Source organism: Equus przewalskii, chromosome 15 (genome assembly GCF_037783145.1).
Source record: "Equus przewalskii isolate Varuska chromosome 15, EquPr2, whole genome shotgun sequence".
Taxonomy (NCBI): domain Eukaryota; kingdom Metazoa; phylum Chordata; class Mammalia; order Perissodactyla; family Equidae; genus Equus; species Equus przewalskii.
In genome coordinates, this window is record NC_091845.1 from 70,957,367 (window position 1) to 70,979,299 (window position 21,933).

At 45.5% G+C, this 21,933-nt stretch overlaps 1 protein-coding gene across 1 annotated transcript in view; it reads left to right on the forward strand.

Annotated features, from left to right (window-relative positions):
* LOC103546376 (inhibitor of carbonic anhydrase-like) overlaps positions 1–20,053 on the forward strand; it is a 38,953-nt gene extending 18,900 nt beyond the window's left edge. The window contains exons 9-17 of the mRNA XM_070576088.1: positions 688–830; positions 3,243–3,333; positions 4,486–4,542; positions 7,408–7,563; positions 10,423–10,564; positions 16,662–16,726; positions 17,402–17,586; positions 18,911–19,097; positions 19,847–20,053. Of these exons, the coding sequence (XP_070432189.1) occupies positions 688–830; positions 3,243–3,333; positions 4,486–4,542; positions 7,408–7,563; positions 10,423–10,564; positions 16,662–16,726; positions 17,402–17,586; positions 18,911–19,097; positions 19,847–19,881 (1,061 nt within the window). The 3' untranslated portion in view covers positions 19,882–20,053. The remainder of the gene's footprint in view (positions 1–687; positions 831–3,242; positions 3,334–4,485; positions 4,543–7,407; positions 7,564–10,422; positions 10,565–16,661; positions 16,727–17,401; positions 17,587–18,910; positions 19,098–19,846) is intronic.
* The last annotated feature ends 1,880 nt before the right edge of the window (positions 20,054–21,933 follow it).

The window sequence follows — 21,933 nt, forward strand, 5'->3', positions numbered from 1 at the left end:
CTGGCTCCCTTGTATTAACCAGGGTCAAGTTTCCCTGAGGCAGTTCTGTTTGAATGGGAATATAGCCCATCCTAAACTGAAGTGGGAACGTGGCCTCTGCCACCATCAGGAGTGGAAATAGAATTTCAGAAGGTTTTAATCCAGCTCCTGCCTTCCTCTGGATCCCTATGGTTCATTTCTTCCTTCCTTCTTTCTTTTTTAAAATTCATTTAGTCATCAGCCAATAGTTATTGAGTATCTACAAGAGCCACTGTGTTAGGCCTGGGCATACAGTGGTGAGCAGAGACATTGGGTAAGGGGAGAGCAAGCAGGCCCTTCCAGAACAGAGCCCGTGACTACCACCTGGGAATGCTTCCTGGGTGGGAGAACCCCATCCTGTAAGAGAAAACCCCTGAAGGCCCTGAGCTGGGCTGGTGCTCAGAGGCCTCCCTGGAGGTGGTGATGCCTGAGCAGGTGAGTTCAGGAGGGAGGGGAGTTGCTCTGCCTTCCCTGCTTTTTCTGAGAACCGAGTTCCCCATTTCTCTTGGGGGTGATAGGCAGGAATGAGTGGTGATGTGGGCATGAGATATGAGAACTCAGCTGCTGTCAGTAGGGACTCCATCGGGCAGCCATTAGCCAGTGGCACTAAACCCCCAGACCCATCTTGGGTCTTCCTTTGGATGCCTGGCTCTTCTTCACTCATCCCAGTTGTGGAAGACCCCCAGAGGGTGCTCTGGTGCTCAGTGGGCCAACATGAGAGGACCAAGTGTGACGAGTGGAGTGCTGTGAGTGGTGACGCCTTAGAGTGCACCACAGAGGAGACCACTGAAGACTGCATCGCTGCCATCGTGGTAAGCAGGGCCCCACTCCACAGCTGAGCTCAGGCACACAGACACATGGCCTTTCTGCCCCCTTCCCAGATGCCTTCCTGTCAGCCTTGCGGCTGAGATGCATCTGTTGTGTGCTGCCCCCCACCCTCCAAAGCCCCACCCTACTCCACCCAACAGGCCCCTCCAGCTCAGGCTTGGTAGAAACGCAGAGCCTGCCCAAGACCCAGACTCCTTTGGTGATCAGCTCTGGAGTCCAGGGAGCCCTGAGGGGCATCCTGCCTAGGAGCTGCAGGAAGTGGGGTGACATCCCAGGGGGTGGTCGGGGCCCCTTTGGATGGTGAGGGCAAATCAACCTTCTCAATCCTTTAGTCATGAATTTAATATGTTTTCTGGTGATAAAAATATTATGTGCTGGGGGCCGGCCCGGTGGCGCGGTGGTTAAGTTCGCATGTTCCGCTTCTTGGCGGCCCAGGGTTTGCCAGTTCAGATCCCGGGTGTGGACATGACACCGCTTGGCAAAAGCCATGCTGTGGTAGGCGTCCCACGTATAATGTAGAGGAAGATGGGCATGGATGTTTGCTCAGGGCCAGTCTTCCTCAGCAAAAAGAGGAGGACTAGCAGTAGTTAGCTCAGGGCTAATCTTCCTCAAAAAAAAGAAAAAATTACATGCTGGAGGAGAAACGAAAAATAAATAAAATCATTCACAACTTCATAACTCGGAGATCATCACCACATATTTTCTGAGTTATGAAGTTGTGTTGTTATTAACTTTCTATTTCTCTATGAGCAGATAATATTTTTGTGACTAGAAAAAATAAATTTATAAATAAAAGGATGAAAAACTGACAAACTTAGGAGACATACAAACTTTGTTAAGAAAGAGGATCCTAATTTTGGTAAATCTCTCTGGGACAAACCGATAAGATTAAGATCTTGCAATTTATACAGTCTCCTAAATTTGTCAATAATAAGGATTAGATGAATTTGAGTGCTTGTAACATTGCCTGGCATATAGTAAAGAGCCAATAAATGTTAGCTATTGTTATTATTAAAGTCGTGAGCACAGTTGGTGAGCACTTTTTTAGGTAATGAATTCACTTAAAATATGATTTTAATGGCTGCATAATATTTCATCAAATATTTCTGCCTCAATTTATTTAACCAATTTCTAAATGTCTATATTTGGATTATTTCCAAATCTTTTGCTATTATAGATAATATGGTAGGCTTGGTAGAAACGCAGAGCCTGCCCAAGACCCAGACTCCTTTGGTGATCAGCTCTGGAGTCCAGGGAGCCCTGAGGGGCATCCTGCCTAGGAGCCTGCCTAGGATTGAAGATTTTTGTTCTATAACCATCAATATTTCTGAGTTCATCTTTAATAGTCATGACAGCTAGTATTTCTGGAGTTCCCTACTGTGTGTCAAGCATGTTTATGAGCTCTTAACTTTCATTAATTCATTTAATCCTCACAATAAGCCTATGATGTATATTTATCACCCATTTTATGGATGAAAAAAATGTATATAAAGTAGTTTTTAGGGATGTGTCCTTTGGAGTAGTCAGATCCTGGAGACTGTGTGGTTTTGTGGTTACAAACAGAAGTTAAGGAATTAAACTGCCTGAATTTAAGTCTTAGTGACTATTTATCAGGCAAATTATTTAACCTCTCTCTGCTTCAGTTTGCTAATGTATAAAGGGGGAGAATTATAGTACCCACCTTACTGGATTTTGTAAGGAATCCCTGAGGTAATCACTGTGAAGTGGTTAGAAAGGGCCTGGTCCATTGTAAGGGCTTGATAAGTTTTTGCTTCTATAGTTACTACTGTTTTAAGTGAAAAGTGTGTGTGTGTCTGTGTGTTTTTGTCTCGATGACCTTATCTAAGACTGTAAGTGTACTTATTTTGCTCTGTTGTTGGAAAATTTCATTGATTAAAATAACAAGTTAATTATTAATAAATTATTTAATTAGAGAAATTAATTATTTATTGACAATCTTTGCTGTGCTGGGGCTCTGAGTATAGTGCTAATGGGGTTAGGGGAACAGAATTAAACACCATCATGTGGAAGAAAACGTGTTCCACGGAAGCATATTAAATATGTTCCCTGAGTCTGGCCATGTGGATTTTTGAGTGACAGTGGTCACAAAGCAAGTGTGGTGAGACATGTCCAGTACTCAGCATTGGTTTCATGAGGGGACACAGAGAGGGCCAGGGAGCATGACATGGGTTGGGCTCTTGTTCCTGGGTCAATGGGCCAAAAGCATGTCCAGTTTTGCAAACCCCATGTTTATGTGGCAGAAGCTTTGGGTGATCCATGATTGGGTTTATCACAAGGACATGTGACATGAAGTCAACAAGATGGAAACCTCTGAGGGTCAGTGAGACAGGATCACAGCCTCACTGTTGTGCTACTGATTTATTTCTTAACTTCAGAAAGGAGAAGCTGATGCCATGAGCTTAGATGGAGGATTCATCTACACAGCGGGCAAGTGTGGTCTGGTGCCTGTCCTGGCCGAGAACTACAGTAAGTGGTTTATTCACTCTGGGCCACGGACATAGAAAGATGAAGAAATAATTTAGTTCATTGTTGAGATAATAGTAACTATTTTTGGAATGTAGGGAGCTAGTAGATAACATCTCCCTTCCCCAGAGTCAGAACCAATTAAGATACAGACATAGGAGTTAGGCAGAAAGAGACCAGAGTAACAACTTCGTTACTAAAAGAATGATGTTGGAGGGCATGGTACAGAGCAGGCCACCTGGCTTGCCAAATTGCCTGTGAACTAGAGTTGCCCACTAATTCAGGAGAACAAGTCTCTTGGCTTACCCCATGGCTGAGGGCGGAGGAAAACGCATTTTGTCATAGGTGAGAAGATTTAAACCAGCCTCTCCCCGCTCTCTTCAGTAGAGAAAGAAGGGACTGAGCCACAAGTGCCTGGATCCTTTTGTGAAATTTACTAGACCGAAATTAACTCACTCTGGCTACACTGGAAGATTGAGGGGTGGGACCACAAGGTCATGGTCTTTGGTGAGGATCCATCCACTTGAAAAAATAAAGCTAGGGGAAAAGTGGGTTTCACCCATATCATTTGTTAGACGCCTCATCTGCTAGGCATCTATGTTATCCTTTAAAGCAAACCAACTCTGTGAAGTAAATAGTGGTATCTCCATTTTACAGGTGTAAAAACTAAGGCTTAGAGAAGTTGAATGATGTGTCCAAGATAGAATAAAGACTGCTTCCAGGTCTTTCTGACTCCATGGACTGGTTCTTTCCCCTCCAACATAACAAGAACATAATGATTGCTTACCATAGTGCAGAGCTCTGAGGGGAAGGAAGGATGTGAGGATGACTTGAACCACACAGTGAATGTGGAAAGATCTTTGGCAAGATCTGCAGTGGTCTCTGCTCCCCTGCTTTCAGCAAGCATCTCATTTCCTTTCTCTGTAGCTTCCTGAGTGTTGGGGAGATTCTGGGATGGAACTTAATGTTCAAATGGCAAATTTCGGGGGAGAGGAGGATGGCAGAATCTTGGCTTGTTGATGACCAATGACCAACTGCTTAGTTAGTGTTTCTCCTCATTTCCTGACTCTTGAGATTGAGAAGCTCATGACACTGGACTGAGTAATGTGAGAGTTTAATGCCATGTACCTTGATTTTTTAATTTTTCTTTTTTAGTGCCTACAGATGGCAATGAGCAGCTTGGGTCTAAGTGTGTGCATACACCCGTGGAAGGTGAGTCAGATCAGTAACCCTGGGACTCAAAAATAAAGGCCCATTGTTGAGGAGAGGGTGAAGAAAGGCTCAGAAATAAACAAAAGTTACTGGAGTTCTAAAAAACAAACAAACAAACAAAAAGGAGATGCCACAGTTAATTGTAAAGGAGCAAAGCTTCATGAAGCTGTAATAGTAATTACTATTTGTAGGTGCTTTATAGTAGATCAAAGACTCCTGCTTGCACTATTCCCGTTTACTCAGCACTCCTCTGGTATGTGGGTATCACTGTCCCGTGCTTTGTAGATGGGGAAAGAGAGGCTCAGGGACTGTGTGACTTGCCCAGGGCCACACAGCCAGGATGTGGCCGCACCTGGGCTTGAGAAGAGGCGGCGCCGTGCCTGGAAACCCTGTCCCCTTCCTGACACATCACACTGGTCCTTGTCACATGCTGCCTGCCCTTCTCTGGATGAAGGTCAGCACCGGGGCAGGAGCCCGTTCCTGACATTTCTGGGGCTGAGTGGAGGCCTCTCAAGAGAAGGAGATTCATAGACGCTGCTAATGAACAGGAGGAGGACAATGAAATCAATCCTGTAGCTTTTAGCAGCTGGATTTGAATAGCAGGGGAGTCGACTCGTCTTTAGAGTATGAGGCCAGGTGACAGGTTCTCCCATCTGTGTCTCCACATGGGCAGAGAGGGTCTGTATCTGTCCCTGAAGTACCTAATCTTGGGCATTAGCGAGAACAGTGGTTCTCTATCCAGTGTGGTGCCTGGACCAGCTGCATCAGCATCACCTGAGAACTTCTTAGCAATGAAAGTTCTTGGGCCCCATCCTGGATCTACTGAGTCAGAAACTCCAAGGATGGGGCCACTGCCCTGTGTTTTAACAAGTCCTCCAACATTAAGATTTGGAAACCACTGTGACAGAGGATCCTGAGATGGAAACAGGTGCTCCCTTGGGTCTGGAGTTTCTTAGGAGCCAGGCGAGCTGGGGGAGTTGGGCACATTTGGCACACCACAGTACAAGCAGCGTCTCTGTTCACTGCCTAGCACCTGGTCAGAGGCCCTGCACTGCCCACCCTCCACAAAGCCCTGTGGAGTGCAAAGCCGCAGCAGCTCCCCTTTGTTTGCAGCAGGACCCAAGCCCTGGGGTATGCTGTCCTACTCCCCTCTCTGCTTTCATGGCCAACAGTCTTCTCTGAGTTGTGACTTTGTCCCCAACCCTAAGGGCCGGCATTTCATCAGCCCTGAAGTCTATTCTGATTATAGATTACATGAAGTCTGAAAGAACTCCAACTGCTGCAAGAGTGGTTGAAATTTCCAGGAACTGCAGTGATATGCACACGTAGGTCAACAAGGACCCTGGAAGACAGTTCAGGGGGGCTGACTGTGATGGAGAAGGGTAGATCTGAGTAGAGATGGAGAGGCTCTAACCCCAAAGCCACACTCAAGTCCATGAACCCACCCACCCACTCTCTCTCTCACACACACACACACACACGAAACAGATGATAATAATTAATGCCCCTTGTGCAGAAATAGTTACACCTCCAGAAAGACACTGTAATAGTACTTGGCTACTGGGATGGTGTAATAGAGCACTGTTGGGGAGGCATGGGCTTGCTGCGGCCTCAGGAGATTGTACTTAACCAGAGAGGGGCTCTGGTGCTGCTTCTGCCACTAGCAACATGGCTGGCAACCAATCAATGTAAACTCCCCTTCCCGTTCCTAATGTACAAGATGCTCACATTAGCATATCTGATCCCCCTAAATAGCCCTCCGGGGTGGGTATCACTGTCACCATTTTACTGAAGAGAAATTTACAATCGTAGATGCTAAGTGACTTGTCTGAGGTCATTTAGGAAGTGACTGGTGAGGCAAGTCTTCCAACTGTCATGTTGACTCTGAACTTTTCCAGGCTTGAATATATAGAGACATGAACCTCAATAGCAAGAAAGAGAGTGTATGTGTGTGGGGAATGGCGCTGGTGAGCCACATTATCTTCTAATTCTGAAGATTTATGATTCTAATCTTATGATCAATTCAGCTTTGCAGTTTAGGCCTTACTCAATAAGTACAATTCGGTTACATAATATTGGGATAGAAATAGATAAAATATCAATGGTGTTCCCATTAGAATCAGGAGCTAGACAAATAGGCTGTCTTCCACCAAAGATATTCAGCATCATTTTGGAACTGAATGCAGTAAGATAAGAAAAAGAGATTTGTTTTAATATTGGGGAAAGAAAGAGATTAAATTGTCATTATTAGAAAATGACATGATTGTAAACCTATAAAATGAGAGACAATTTTAAAAAAGAAGTCATGAAAGCTCCTTCTTTTGGACTTCTAGTCAACAGAAATATGTAACAGGTGCACACTCATATATACAAAGACATAGAGATAAGTGGGTTGTAATAAGGAGAAATGGGTCACAATGTAAATGCCCACCAGGAGGGGAACTATAAAATAATCCATACAGTGGAACATAACTTAGATCCAACCAATAAATAGAATGAGATAGCCATATCTATTTTTCTACTGAATCAAAAGGTATCCACAATATATTCCTTAGGAAGAATAAAGCAACTCGCAGAAAAGAATGTATAGCAGGATTCCATTGAAAAAGTATGAAGTACGTGTGTCAATATTTGTGAATGGATGTATGTAGACATATCTGGAGAGCAGTAGTGTCAGTCTGTTCGGCCCAGTACCTAATAATAGCAGTTGTTGGGAGGGTCCTCTGCTAGAGTAAGGTGAGGGCTTCAAGCTATTCCCCCTCCCCTGGGAAAGTGGCCGGCAGAGGCTAGCCGCAGCAGCTCGAGAATACATTTTTGGAGGGCCCTGGAGCTGTTGAAATTGCATCTTGGAATCTTTGTTGCAAGGTTACTACGTCGTGGCAGTGGTTAAGAAATCAGATGCCGACCTCACCTGGAACTCTCTACGAGGCAAGAAATCCTGCCACAGTGCCGTTGGCACTTCTGCAGGCTGGCACATCCCCATGGGCTTAATATACAACCAAACTGGGTCCTGTAAATTTGGTAAGTGTGTTCTGGGAGGTGGTGTGGCAGCCCCTTCCTTGGGCCTGTGCCTGTGTAGGGGGAGAAATTCAGTTCAACGAATGGCAAGGAATGGCATAATTGGGTGGTGGTGTCAAGGGCTGGACACACATTGCGGGCAAGCTTCGCGTCTTCTTGGGCAGGTCCTTCCCTTTCTGCTCACCTCCTTGCTTCTGTGGGGAGTGGCTTGGCCCAAAGGGCAGATCTCAGGGAATACCCTATTCTTTATCTCTTACAACTGGCTCAGGGAACAAGCCTGGGGTTGCAAAGCAAGAGTGGGGTGTATGTGTGTGCACGTGTGTGTGTGTGTGTATTGTTTTTCCATATAAACTGAATTGGCTGCTTTGGTAAAATTGAAAATCTTACACCAGCAAGTCCTTTATCTTTCCCTTGCATCCTCATCTTTCTTAGATTCTTATGCTAGTCATTTCAGCAACACTCTCGCCAGTACCTAAAAGACTCCTGCTCCCCTGCCTTCCCCAGCCATCTGACAAGTCCCAGCCCTGCATGAACCCCATTGCCTGTTCTCTTTGCCCTCTGCACCTGAGCAGCTGAACATGGCTGGAGAGAGTCACAGGGCAGTTCATTCCGCTGGAGATGCTCCAGCTGCTGGCTTCAGTAGGCCCCTGGAAGTCATGAGCAGCCCCACTGTTTCTCTTCTCCACACCCCCACACTTCCCAATAATTATCCTAATGACCTAACTGTCCACACACCTCCCTCCCACATCCGTCTATCACTTCCTCAGCAGATGATCTCATCTGCACCTGCAAGAGACCATTGAAACTGTTCCCCCTCAACATCCCACCGCCAAAGTCGTGGGCCTCCTGAGGGCTGCGTCTGCTTGGCCTCTCTCCACAGACCAGTGGATCCCTCCACCTGCACTTGGGTGTCAGCCCCTGCCTTGCTCCCCTCCCCAGAGCCTCATACCCTCGGTTACTTCTTCTCCCTCTGGTATATCCAAACAATTTCTTTCAACATGTACACACACTCAATGTCTTCTACCTTCAAAAATCTTCCCTCTCTCAATATTCTCCTCTAGCTCCTGCCTTCTTTCTCCTCCTCTTTACTGCAAGATTTCTTAAAACCATGGTCTGAACCACTCACCTCCCACTCACTCCTCCACTCGCCGCCCTCTGGCTTCTCCGCATCATTCCACAGAAAGAACTCGGGTCAAGGCAACTGGTGACCTCCGTGTTGCTCAACTGGAAGAATGTGCTCCAGTCCATTTCTCCATGAACTCTCTTTCTTCAAATCACCTTGGAACACTATCTCCTGGTTTTTGTGAAAACACACTGGCTTGGTTTTTCTCCTACCCCTACCAAGTCCCCCTTTCCCAACCTGGTTAATGAATGTTTGAGTTACTTAAAGCAACTTTTTTCCCCACTCTAAACTCAATCCTCAAGCACTCACTTCCATGCCTACAGCCTCGATTACCATCCATACAAATATTACATGTACAAAGCTAGGCACATAGCGAGCACCAGATAAATGTTTGCTGCTATCACTATTATTAATATTATGTCTATATGTTGATAACTGTCAAGTTTTTATCCCTAGCATAGATCTCTCCTTGACCTCCAGACCTGTACCTATTGAACTGCCTATTTGACACGATCTGGTTGGGTATCCCAATCGCATATTAAGTTTAACCTGTCCAAGATGGAATGCATCCTCTCTGGCAAGCCTGGTCCTGCTCCAGAGCTGCCTAGCTTTGTGGAGGAGCTACAGTCCATCCACTTGTCCCAGCAGGAAACCGAGCCATCATCCTCCACATCCCATCCATCACTAGTGAGGTCGAGTTCTTCATGCTCCACCTCTCTCCCTTCCCTTTGTGCTACTCTAGTCCAGCTGCCCTCATCTCCCCTGGATGACTGCAGTAGCCTCCTGCCTGCACCTCACATTGCCAGACCAATATTCACAAAGTGCAGATCTAACTATATCCTGCCCACTACCTCTGGTCCTGCATTATCTACAGCCCTTCAGAAGCTCCCCAACTCTCTAGGAATAAAGAAAAAAATCTACACAAACATGTAAAAGGTGGTCTGGACCACGCCCCTGCCCCACTCACTCTTGTTCTGGGTGGTCCAGCCCCATTAAGCTCTCTGTGCATTTGCCCCCCACACCCAACCCCTGCCCTAGGCTTTTGCAGATGCTGCTCCTTTTCTGGAAAGCTCTTGTCCCTTCGTCCTTCACTTGGGTAATTCGTATTCACTCTTCCTCTCTTGACTTTGAGGCTTCTCCCTGAGCCCCTGGGTCTATACTGGGTTCCTTTATCTGCAGCTTGTGGAACCATATTCTTTTCCCCAGAGCACAGGGGGAAACACAAATTCACTGGTGATTGTTGCCTGGTAGACTTGGGTTCCAGGAGGGGCTGGGGCCTGTACGATTTTCTCCACGTGCTGCCTGGAGCCCAGCACAGGGCTTGGTGGCTGGGCCTCTCAGGTGCCTTCTTGGACTTGGAGTCACGATGGCTGACCTTGTAAAGCAGAGCAGGGGCAGCGGAGGTCGGAAAACATGGGACAGGTTCAACCAGCCAGGACTTCCGTTTTCGTCCGCTCTCTCAGGGTTAAATCTGTGTCTGTTCTTCCACGCCACTGCCGCGTGCCAGGATGGGGTGGAAGTCTGTGAGCTCCCAGACCCTTGTCCCAACTTCAGCCCATTCCCCTTTACTTTGCTCCAGCTGCAACCTTTTCTTTATTCCTTAAGGTTCTTGTTTCTAATAATATGATACTAAATACCCGAATGTGTCTTTATGTCATTCAGGCAATTCTAGGGACAAAATCTGAGGCTTTCTTGCTAACACAGGCAGGACGTGCTGACCTCCTGTGTCTTCTGCACAGATGAATTCTTCAGTCAAAGCTGTGCGCCTGGGTCTGATCCGGATTCCAGTCTCTGTGCTCTCTGCAGCGGCGGCAGCAATCCAGCCCACACGTGTGCTCCCAACAGCCACGAGAGATACTACGGCCCCAGCGGGGCGCTCAGGCGAGTAGTGTCTGTGCCCCACCTTCCTCTTTGGCACCAGCCCAGTGATCTTCTTGTCCTTTCCTCACCCCAGCATGTGGGTGCTGCATTTAGGAGGAGCCAGAAAACAGAAGTGCAAATTCCCAGGGGCTCTGAGGACTCAAGTCCAGCCCCTTTCTGGAGTACTCTCCTGCAGACGTGCTGACTTTGGGCCTCAGGGGAGAGGCAGGGATGATGCGTGCAGGGTCCCAGTGCTGGCTCTACTCTTGCTCTTTTCTTCTGCGTGATGTCGGACATGTCATGGAATCTTTCAGAGCCCATTTAAAATCAGAGGGCACAGGACATGTGCTTCCTACATCTGGCTGATGAGTGCATTTTAATAGATATTCCTGGGCTCCTCCATCCATTCGAGAAAGACTTACTGAGCACCTAGTCGGTGGCAGGCACTATTCTAGGTAGAGGGGTTACAGCAGCGACAAGACACACACGGCCCTGTGCCCCTGAGCCCTGGGGGGAGAGAAGGACAGTAAACCTCTCAAAGAGGACAGTCACTTCCGACTGCAGTGAGTGCTACAGAGGAATGGAGGGGGGTGATGTGGCCATGACTCGAGTAGGGACAATTTTGGACACTGTGGTCAGGGACGGCCTCAGCAAGCAGAGGGATCATGTGAACTGAGGAGTAAATATTGAGAGGGAGACAGGCCTGAGAAAATCTGGGGGAAGAGTCATCCAGGAAGAAGGAATGAAAGACAAAGGCATGGGGTGGGACAAATCATGCTGCATTTGGGGCCAGAGAAGAAGGCCCGGGGGTAGAGCATGGGAGGAGGGGGTCAGGTGTGTGAGGAGGCTGGAGCCGCAGGCATAGGCTGTCTCGGGCCCCACTGGCCTGGCTGAGGAGGAGGATTTAATCCTCAGTGCGATGGGCAGTGTGGGACACTTTGAGGCAGTAGGGCATGTTGTGTGAATTAGGGTTGTCTGGCTGTGTGGTTGTCTGGTTGTGTGGAGAATGTGGGCTTCTAGAAGGGACCCTTTTATTTGTCACACTGCCAGACAACTTTGTTGTCTCCAAAGTTTTGTCTCTTTCATAAGCCATACATAAATTTCATATTTTCACAGATCCCACTACAACAATATATGCTGAACATTAAACCTAGGCTAAAACAGTATATATATTTTTACATCTGAAAGTGCATAAGTGTTAGGGTCGATGGTCCCATTACGATAGCATCACAGAGGACCCGGAATTGTCAGAGTTCTGTCTCGAACCACGATTTCCCCTCTTTCCAAAATGAAGATGAACTGAACACACAAAGAACAATCTGAGCTTCAAACATCTCCTCTCCCACCCGCTCCCACCCGCCTTTCCTCTCCCTACAGTTTCCCGACTCCAGCAGCCCTTCATTCCTACTGCCCTGGATCCACTGATCCTGCAAACTCTTCCCTGTTCTCACGCTCCGTCGTGTCCTTTTTCCCTCCATACTCAGCGCACATTCCACAGCCAACCACCATCATTATTCCCCTGAGCATGTCCTCAGTGCCCATCCCCTCTCCTCGCTGAACCACGACCTCGGTTAGATCCAACATTTCACTACTCAGTGCCTGCACTTCCAGGCTGACTGGCCTCCCTTTAAAGTAATGAGAACCCACCTCAGATGAGCCATATGTCGTCTCTAGTCCCTTCACCCACCCCCCGACTCTCCTAAAAGATGATTCCATACTTTCTCCTCTCCTCAATCTCCCAAAATTCTTCCTCCATCTATCATACCTTTGTTTCCTATTTCATGTGAGAAAATTGAAGCAATCAAAAGAGAAATGCCACAATGTCCCACTGTCACATCTATCCACAGCATCTGTGCCCATAGGCACTGCTCTCCCTCCCCTTGCTTGGGAGCGCCTGGCTGTCTCCTAGCTAAGCCCACCGCTGCCCCTGCCTTGATTGCCTCTCCTCCAGCCTGCTCAGGCACATGGCCCCGGCACTCCTCCCCTCTTCCTCCTGCCTCATCACATTTTCTTCTCTACTACATCGTTTCTATCAGTAGACAAACATACTGCCTTTTTTTCCCTCTTAAACATAAATAGAAACCTCTCCTGATCTCACTTTCCTCTCCAGCAACTTCCCATTTCTCTCCTCTTTACAACAAAATTCCTTAAAGGAGTTTAATATCTTTGTTTACTCTGATTTCTTTCCTGTCAATCTCCCCAGAACCCAGTTTAAGAGTCTGTTCACCTCCCCCACCCCTAACCAGTGGCGTTGGCTTTGTTATTGTTTTTAAATTGTCTACAGAAAACATTGCTCCTCACTGTTGACACATGGGCGGACTACTCCCACCACACCTCCCCGTTGGTACACGGCCATCCACCACGCAGCTGACAGTGTGCTTTCAAGTCACCAATGACCTCCATGTTGCTAAATAAATCCAAAGACCAGTTCTCAGTCCTCGCATTACTTTATCTACAGCATTGTCGGCGCCTCTGATCACTTCCTCCTCTTGGATCCGTGTTCGTCCTTGGCTTCAGGACACCAGCTCTCTTGGATTCCCTCCTTCCTTCCTGTTACTGCATCTCAGTCTCTTTGCTGGTTCAACCTCACTTCCCCAACCTCCACATGTTGGTGTGCCCCAGGACTTGGTCTCTCTTCATGCCCACACCCTTGATGATTTTATCTAGTCTTGATCCATCTGTATGCTGACAATTCCCAAATTTACACTCCTGTTCAGATGTTGCTACAAAATTCCAGACAAAACTCCAGACTGGTATATCCAACTGCCTACTGGGCATCTCCAGTTAGATTTCTAATCACCATCTCAAATTTAAATTCCCAAACTGAGCTTCTGAAATTTCACGCAGTCTCACCCAAACCAGTACTTCTTGCAGTCTTCCCCGTCTCAGTTAAAGGCAACTCCATTTTTCCTTTTGGAAAAAAAGCCAAAACCTTGCTATGTGTTATTTGTGTCTACTCTTTCTCTCAGACCCCATATCTGGCCCATTATCAAATCATGTTGCCTCTACCTGCAAAAGATAACGAGAATTGACCTCATCACCCATCTCCACTGACACCACCTTGATCCAAACCATCATCATTTCTCTCCAGATTGTTATAATAGCCCCCTCACAGGTCTCCATGCATCTGTTCTCTCCTCCTCCCCCACCACGATCTATTCTCAACACATCAGCAAGAGCAAGTCTGTTAAAACATAAATTACAGCATCACATTTCTCTGCTTAAAGCCCACCAGTAATTTCTCATATCACTCAGAGTAAAAGTCAGGGTCATTCTTTGACCTATAAGACCCCTCTGTGATCTGGGAAGGCCCTTTGTGACCTCCTGTCCTTCGTCTTTCCCTGGTGCTCTTCTGCTCCAGCCATCTTGGCTTACCAGCTGTTCTTTGAAGACATCAGGCACCCTCCTGCCTCAGGGCCTTTGCACTTGTTCTTGCCGCCGTCTGGAGTGCTCTTTCTCCTCATGTCATCATGGTAATTCCCTCATTTCCTTTAGGACTTTTTAGGGAAGTCTTTCCTGGCCACTCCATCTATAATTTCATGTGCGTGCGTACACACAGACACATACACACATCTTTGCCAATATTTCATATCTACTTTTCTTGCTTTATATTTTCTTTAGCATGTGTCACTCTCTAGAATACTATACATTTTGTCTACTTATCTTGTCTAATGTCTTTAATAAAATGAATAAGGATGCCTTTGGTTGCAAATGAAAACTCATGTGAACCACCTTAAGCCAAGGGAGAAGTTTTAACAGGTGCTCTGGGAGCTTCCTTGTAAGGGCTGAGACCTGAGCCTCAGGAACCAGCCAAGATACTTTAAGGCAAGGGTTGCCAGATAAAATTCAAGATGTCCAGTTAAATTAGAATTCCAGAAAAACAATGAATAAGTTTTTAGTATAGTCTTGTGTCGCTTAACAACGGGGAAACGTTCTGAGAAATGTGTCCTTAGGTGATCTCATCATTGTGTGAGCATCACAGAGTGTACTTACACAAACCTAGATGGTATAGCCTACTACATACCTAGGCTATGTTGTATTAATCCTAGGGGACCACTTTTGTATATGCGGTCTGTCATTGACTGAAGCGTCATTATGCAGCACATGACTGTGTGAGGGGACACACTCTGCTGCTTCTCTCTCTCTCTTTCTGCACATCAGCCTCATTTTCTCATTCCCTGCAGAGTGGTTTTCTCTATTTCTCAGTCTACATGAAGGGAAATGTCTGTGACCAGCAGCCCCAGCGCTGGCGCAGCTCCTGAGTTATAAAGAAGCAGTCAAACGCAGACCATAATGTATTAGTCCTAATTCCCAGGAAATGGGATTGTCAGCCCAGTTCAGGTGAAAGTTTCCTACTTACACAACTCATGCAGTGACTTTGCATTGTAAAGTTGTAGCTGCTTTGAGTGTGACCAGGTGAATTGAGGGGGTTGGGGGGGAGGAGTCAGTTCTCAAAAAAGTGTCAGAGCTTGGTAGATCAAAAGAGAGCCAAGAAATTTTAAATAAAATTTTACAGAAGGAATTTTGTCTTCCTAGATATAAAAATCACATTATAATACTATATAATATTGTAATACTGTGATCAACACAGGCTGGTTATGGTAAGTGCAATATTCCATTTAGGTGATTGGATGAGTGGGGGCGAACGGGGCCCATAGCTGAGGGCAGTGTGGGATCAAGGCAGGGCTTATTGTTTTTTAAAAAAGAAAAGAAGTGTGAATGCTGATGAAGAGAGCCCAGTGAACAGGGAAAGGCTCCAATTATCTAAGAGAAAGAGGATAGCTAAAGCGGAAAGTGTCGGAGAGTGCAGGCGGGGTGGGATGCAGAGCAGGGAGACGCTTCTGCTGGGAGGGAGACCTTGCCTCCTTCTTTGTACCTGGAGGGCGGGAGAAGAGCACTAGAGCCTGGGGCTGGCAGTTTTGGCAGAGGGATGCTGAAAGAAAGCTCATGTAATGATTTCTATGTTTTCTCTGAGAAGCAGGAGCACATGTCAGAGTGAGTGTTGGGGAGCGGGTATGGGGAGACACAGAGGTTTGCAGGGAAGTGGGAAAACATTTTGAACTCATTACAGAGTGGGGAGCTGGCTGTCACAAGCAGTGGTTCTCACAGTGGAGCACAAATCAGAATTTCCTCCAGGGCTTGTTAAAACACAGATCGCTGGTCCCCCCACCCCTGCCCTACTCCCCGCCAAAGAAGTTTCTGATCCAGTGGGTCTGGGTTGGGGCCCGAGAATGTGCATTTCTAACAAGTTCCCGGCTGGTGCTGATGCTGCTGGTCCCGGCCTTGAGAAGCACAGGTCTAGAGCAGAGAAAGGCAGGCAGGAACCTCAGGGGAAGTTAATGGTCGGGAGGCCTGTGATACCTCACTGCTGCGGTGTGGACACACCTGAGGCAGATGGTCGTGCTCGTTCAGGGCCGGGAATGCATGAAGGGGAGAGGTAAAGGAAGAAATAGGGCCAGGGAGCTGAGGGGACTTGAATGGGAGTAGCTGATCCTAGCTAAGGAGAGAGGGATCTGAAGTTAGGAGAGAGAGAAAACTGGAGAGCTGCTCCTGGTAATTAACAAGTAATATCAGTTTCCCACTGACTGAATGTCATAAAACCAATTTTTAATGTGCTCAACATTTCTCATAAAGAATGCACCTTAAACACAGAGAAACATTTTTCAGGGAATTATGAGTGACCAAATATCTAGTGAAGCACGTTAACTTTTATTAAGGCTGAATAGACGTATGGGTGTGACAAGACTCCTTCAAAATCACATCTTCCCTGCTGATTTTAATCTCTGATGTGAGTTTTGATCCAACCAGAGAGTCATCCTTGAATATCCCTGTTAATAGGAGAACACAAACATCTCTGGAGAATCAGATCAGTATTTAAAATGAGGAACCCAACAATGGTTATCTGCAATGAAAACTAAAGAAGCGGATTTCTTTTCCTATTCCATTTACCCTGTAATTCCCAGGACAGCTGGGCCTTACAATTGTGTGTGCAGAAGTGGTCAGTGTTAGATGTGCCCGTGGCCCGGGTGGAGGGGGCGTGAGCTCTCGGCGATTCCCTCTTGGCGTCTTTCCCTCCCACTCCTTGATCCTCCCCACTGAGCTGACCCTCGCTGTGCAGGTGTCTGGTTGAGAAAGGAGATGTGGCCTTCGTGAAGCACTCCGCGGTCCTGCAGAACACTGACGGTACGCGCCTGCACTGTCCTCTCCTCCCCTGGAAAAATCTGAGGCTCTCACAGGAGATCACTCCCCATCGGGCAACGAGGGAAGTTTATTAACCCTACCAGATTCCAGTGACTTTGGTTCTAACGTTTTTTATTTAGGGAATGAGAAAATTCTTCACATCTGGTGAGACTTGATAGGGTTATTTATCACATTGGCCTTGAGCTAAACCCACAAACACACGAGGCCACAGTGCGTATGAGCACGTCTGGCTCTCTTGATTTATAGGCATTCTTTATATATTCTGGATACAAATTTTTGTCAGCTGTATGTATTGAGAATATCTTGTCCCTCTCTGAAAAGCCTGGCTTTTCACTTTCTTAATGATGTCTTTTGATGAACAGACATTCCTAATTTTAATATAGTTCAATTTATCAATCTTGTCCTTTCTGGCTAGGGCTTTTTCCGGTCTGGTTAGAAAATCTTTGCTTTTAACAGGACCAAAAAATCACTAACCAGAAAGATTATGAATTTGTGAGTTGATGAATGTTTCTCTTCTGTTTTATTTTGAAATCTTAATTGTTTTATTTCTCTGTGATTCTCTGTGATTCTCCCAGACACTGGTGGTCGGTCACATTCCCCAGTGAGGGTGCCTTGACCAAAGCTGTCAGCTATGGCTGACCCATTCTCTCTCCTTAGGAAAGAACCCTGAAGCATGGGCTAAGGATCTGAAGAAGGAAGACTTTCAGCTGTTGTGCCTTGATGGTACCAGGAAGCCTGTGACCGAGGCTCAGAGCTGCCACCTGGCCAGAGTCCCAAATCATGCTGTGGTCTCAAGGCAAAATAAGGCAGATTTTATTCGCAGAAGGCTCTTCAACCAACAGGTATGGGCACCCAGGGGGTCCCGTCTGCACGCCCCAGCTGAGTGCTCAGTTCACTTGCAGAGCTGAATGGACACACCCCGGCCCAGGCTCACACTCTTTCTCCCTGGGCGCTAGAACTTGATTCTTGCAGCCCTGCCTCTGAGGAAAGCGGAAAGCTGGTGGCTGCGTTCACTTCTTGTTCTGGGGTTGTCTAGGGTATCAAAGAGGACTGAAAGAGCCTCAGACACGTGGGCACCTGGAGTGTTTCCCGAGACTCTCTGGACTCTCCAAGCAGAGTCATGCTGCCTCTTGGGCTGGTTCAGTTACTCCGTGAGAGTTAGCCCCTTCTCTCTTCTTTTGTCACAGGAATAGGGGAGCTGGCTCAGTGCCCTTCGCACTTGGCTGAGCTGTATGTGGGAAAAGCAGAATGGAGGTGACTCTACCTGACCTTGGGTGGATGCCAGGGCATTTCCTGAACTTGAGCAGGATGAGCACTGTTTTAGGCTTCGTGAAAGTTAAAGAGCCAATAGTCAGACAATGTATGACCTCGACAGGCAGCCAGCAAGAGCTGATCCTCTGGAGTAGCGGGCTGCCTAAATCAAATGGTCTTAAAGAAAACCCAAAGCCTCGTCTCCCTTTTGCACTAGAACACCCCATTCTGGGAGGAGCCCCAAAGATGTAATCTGAGTCTTAGCATATGCTGCCCACACACCCCAGTTAAAGGATGGTGAGCCAAGGAGAGCTGGCAAAACGAGAGGCTCTGTGTCATGGACTTTTGAAGGGAGGGGCCCCACACAGGGTGAGCTGCCACCTTGGCCACAAGGGAAGTGGATAAAGGAAGAGAAGGGAGGGGAAGGAAGAGATGGATTTCCTTTGGGTGCCTTTGGCAGATCCAGAGAATAGAAGAGGAAAGGTAACAAGGGCTCTGGGCAGCAGGAAGACATGCAAGTATGACCTAGAAAGTTAAAAACACTCAGCAATGATTGGCAGAATAGTGATACAGTGGCAAACTTGGAGCCTTTTCTATTTAGCAGTTGCTTTGCATACATCATCTCGCTATTTAGTGTTATTATCTCTACTTACTAATGAGTGAACTGAGGTTCGCTGAGTTCAGGAAGGAATTTTCCTAAAGTTGCATGACAAGGACAAGCTAGGGCCAGGATTTGAACCCAGAAGCCATACTTTTTGCCATTTTACTACGGTGCCTCCTAAACTGTTGCCGTGTGCCGGGTTTCCCAGGGGCTGGAGCTGAGTGGTCCAGCAGACTCAGGTCTTCTGAGGCAGACTGTACAATCTCATGCTCCCTGTTGCTGCTGGTCACTCACTGTCTGTCTGTCTGACCCAGGAGCTCTTTGGAAGAAATGGGTTTGAATACAGGATGTTCCAGCTGTTCCAATCCTCACCCAAGGACCTGCTCTTCAGTGATGACACGGAATGTCTGGCTAACCTTCAGGACACAACAACTTATCAAAAATACTTAGGGCCAGAGTATCTCATGGCTATTGCTAATGTGAAACAATGCTTATCCTTTGGTGAGTAGAATACAACGCCGAGGAGTAATAACATGGGGGTCAAGGTAAACCAGTTTGGATTAAGGCCCATCATGTGCCAAGCCCTGGGCCAATACCAACAGGAACGCAAAGATGTGTAGGGCTTGCTCCTTGCCCTGCAGGAGGATTCAGACTTATCAATGGGGTGACCCAATTAGATAACAGTATAAGACACTGCCTGAAAGAAGGCCAAATTGTTTGAAAGAGACAGAGTGCAAAAGGCCTTGAGATCATTTGGAAATTGAACTTGTTTACATGTGTATTTCCATTTTTTTGCTAATAAAATGAAAATGTATGTGTGTGAGCACTTCAGTATATGGAGAAGGTTGGGAAATGACACATATATACCACTCATAAAGGACCAATTTTCAAATATTTTAATTAAAATATGTAAATAATATTAATAGAAACAAATAAAGGTATTTAGCCTATAGTAGGCCCTTTCTATATATAGAGAGAAATGTTGGAGATATAAAATAATAATAATCAAATTATTGGGAGTGTGCCTGAATTTTTATTGAACTATATTGCACGTTGGAGATGATGAAAACAGGAGGAAAGGAAAAAGTAGGTATTTAAGGATAGCACTCACCTTGGTTAGGAGAGAGAGGGAGAGAGTTTTTAAAAAAACCTTTATTACCTACCATTTACTTTTAGAAAATAGGAATAGAATTGTGTTTAGTAAGCACAGGCAGTACCTGAAGGTCTTTCTCTTCTGTTCTACTTCACAGAACTTGTGGATGCCTGCACCTTCCATGGAAATTAAAAACTGGTGAAAGTGGGCAACCGCAGAGATGCTCAGAGCCTGCAAATATGGTGGGGCCACATGCTCACTTGTCTAAATGTGGGTCTGTGTTAACATTAGTTATCTTTATAATTGTGTGCTGTAATTGATGCAAAAATTAAAATGAATAAAAATTACTGTATCTTTTCAGAAAGCTTCATGAAATGTTCTCAGATTTTCGGGAAGAGAAAACTATTTCTTTATACTAGAATTGTGCATCTGAATTTAATATCTAATCAAGTGTACCTTTTTTTAGAACTCTACAAGATTAGATCAACGTCCCTCTCTATTCTTTGATTATTTTACCCAAGAGTCAAGTCACTTAAATAAGATTTAAGCAATAAATATGTCTGGCGGGAGTCTGAATGGTGATTACAAGTGTGCAAAAAAAAAAAAAAAGCCTCAGTGTGCATAGTATCAAGGACTTACATAATAAAAACAAAGGATAAGGAATGAGTTTTTGTATTTTAACATATAAAATTCATAATGTCAAGTGGAATCAAACTCCTGATTCAGATTAATTTGAAAATATTAACGTTACTGTAAAAATACAATCCTACTACACTTTTACAGTCAACTTCCTGAAAGTGATTTACACATTTCTTTTAAGTCACGTTCTTATCAGAGATATTGCCATATTTATGATACCATAATGCCAGCCTATGATAGTGCCTCAATAAATGTTGAATAGGAACCTAAGTTATACATTGTTAAATGTCAGTATCATGAGTGTGGACTTCTGCTTCTGCCTGTGAAAGAGTAACCAGTACAGGACTTGCCCTCCTTCCATTAACAATTAAAAAACTGGACAAAATATATGAAACAACTGTTTTCAAACATTAGACAATAACAGCTAGGATTATGATCCTTGAAAGAAGGAACAGAAAAGAGGAGAGCAGAATGATGACCCTACTTTTTGGCTAGAGGAAATTTCCAGATCACAGCACAGGGAGGGGGAACACAAGAAAGCCCATTACTTTGAGTTGAGGAAATTTTCCAGGGGTGATTTTCCAGAGATGTTTTTGTTATTGAATTCTAATTTAATTCCTTTGTGATCAGAGAATACGTTCTGTTTAACTCAGAGATGGAGCTTGGGGAAGCCAAGGGGACTGGAGTTTGTATAGAGAAGAGATCTGTATAAGAGTTTCTGGTAAAACACCAATCTGCATGTGTGTAGAATGAAATTGAAATCCATCAGGCTAGGCAGTGAATAACTGAGAGACCTAGAAGGTGAACAATTCCCAGGGCTCACTCAGGCCAGGAATCATTCACGTTCCTACCAACCAGAGTGAAGAGACGTCATTGGACACCTAAGGATTTCACTGAAGGTCATGCCTTGGACATGGGGCTAAAAAAACAGCTGTAGATTAAGGGCTGCTCTCTAACCACCCTTACTGAGAGTGAAACCAGCCTTGGTAGGACCAAGCTGATCTGCAAGTAACTTAACCACCTTCTAAAATAAACCTCAGTACTCATTTAAGGAAAACAGCAAAATCTAAATATTCAACAAGGTAGCATACATAATATCCAGCATCAAAAGCAAAAATTACCAGATATGTGAAGAAGCACAAAATGTGACCCAGAGTCAGGAGAAGAAGCAACCAATAGAAACAGACCTAGAAACCACAGAGATGATGGTATTCAGACAAGGAACTTAAAACAGTTCTTATGAACATGCCCAAGGATTTAAATGAAAACATGAACATAGCAAACAGAAAAGTGTAATGTTTAAAAAAGAATGAATGAAAATCTAGAGCTGCAAAATTTGTGGTTTTCAAGGAATTTGTCTATTTCATCTAAATTGTCTATTTTTGCCATAAAATTGTTCAAAATATTTCCTTATTCTTTTAATATTTATAGGATTTGTAGTGATATCTCTTCTATTCTTCACGATGGTAATTTTTTTCTCTCTTCTTTTTTCTTGGTTAGTCTAGCCACATGAATTTTTCAAAGAACAAATTTTGGTTTTATAAATTTTCACTATTGTCTATTTCCTATCACATTTTCTGTTCTTAGCCTTATTTCCTTTCTTCT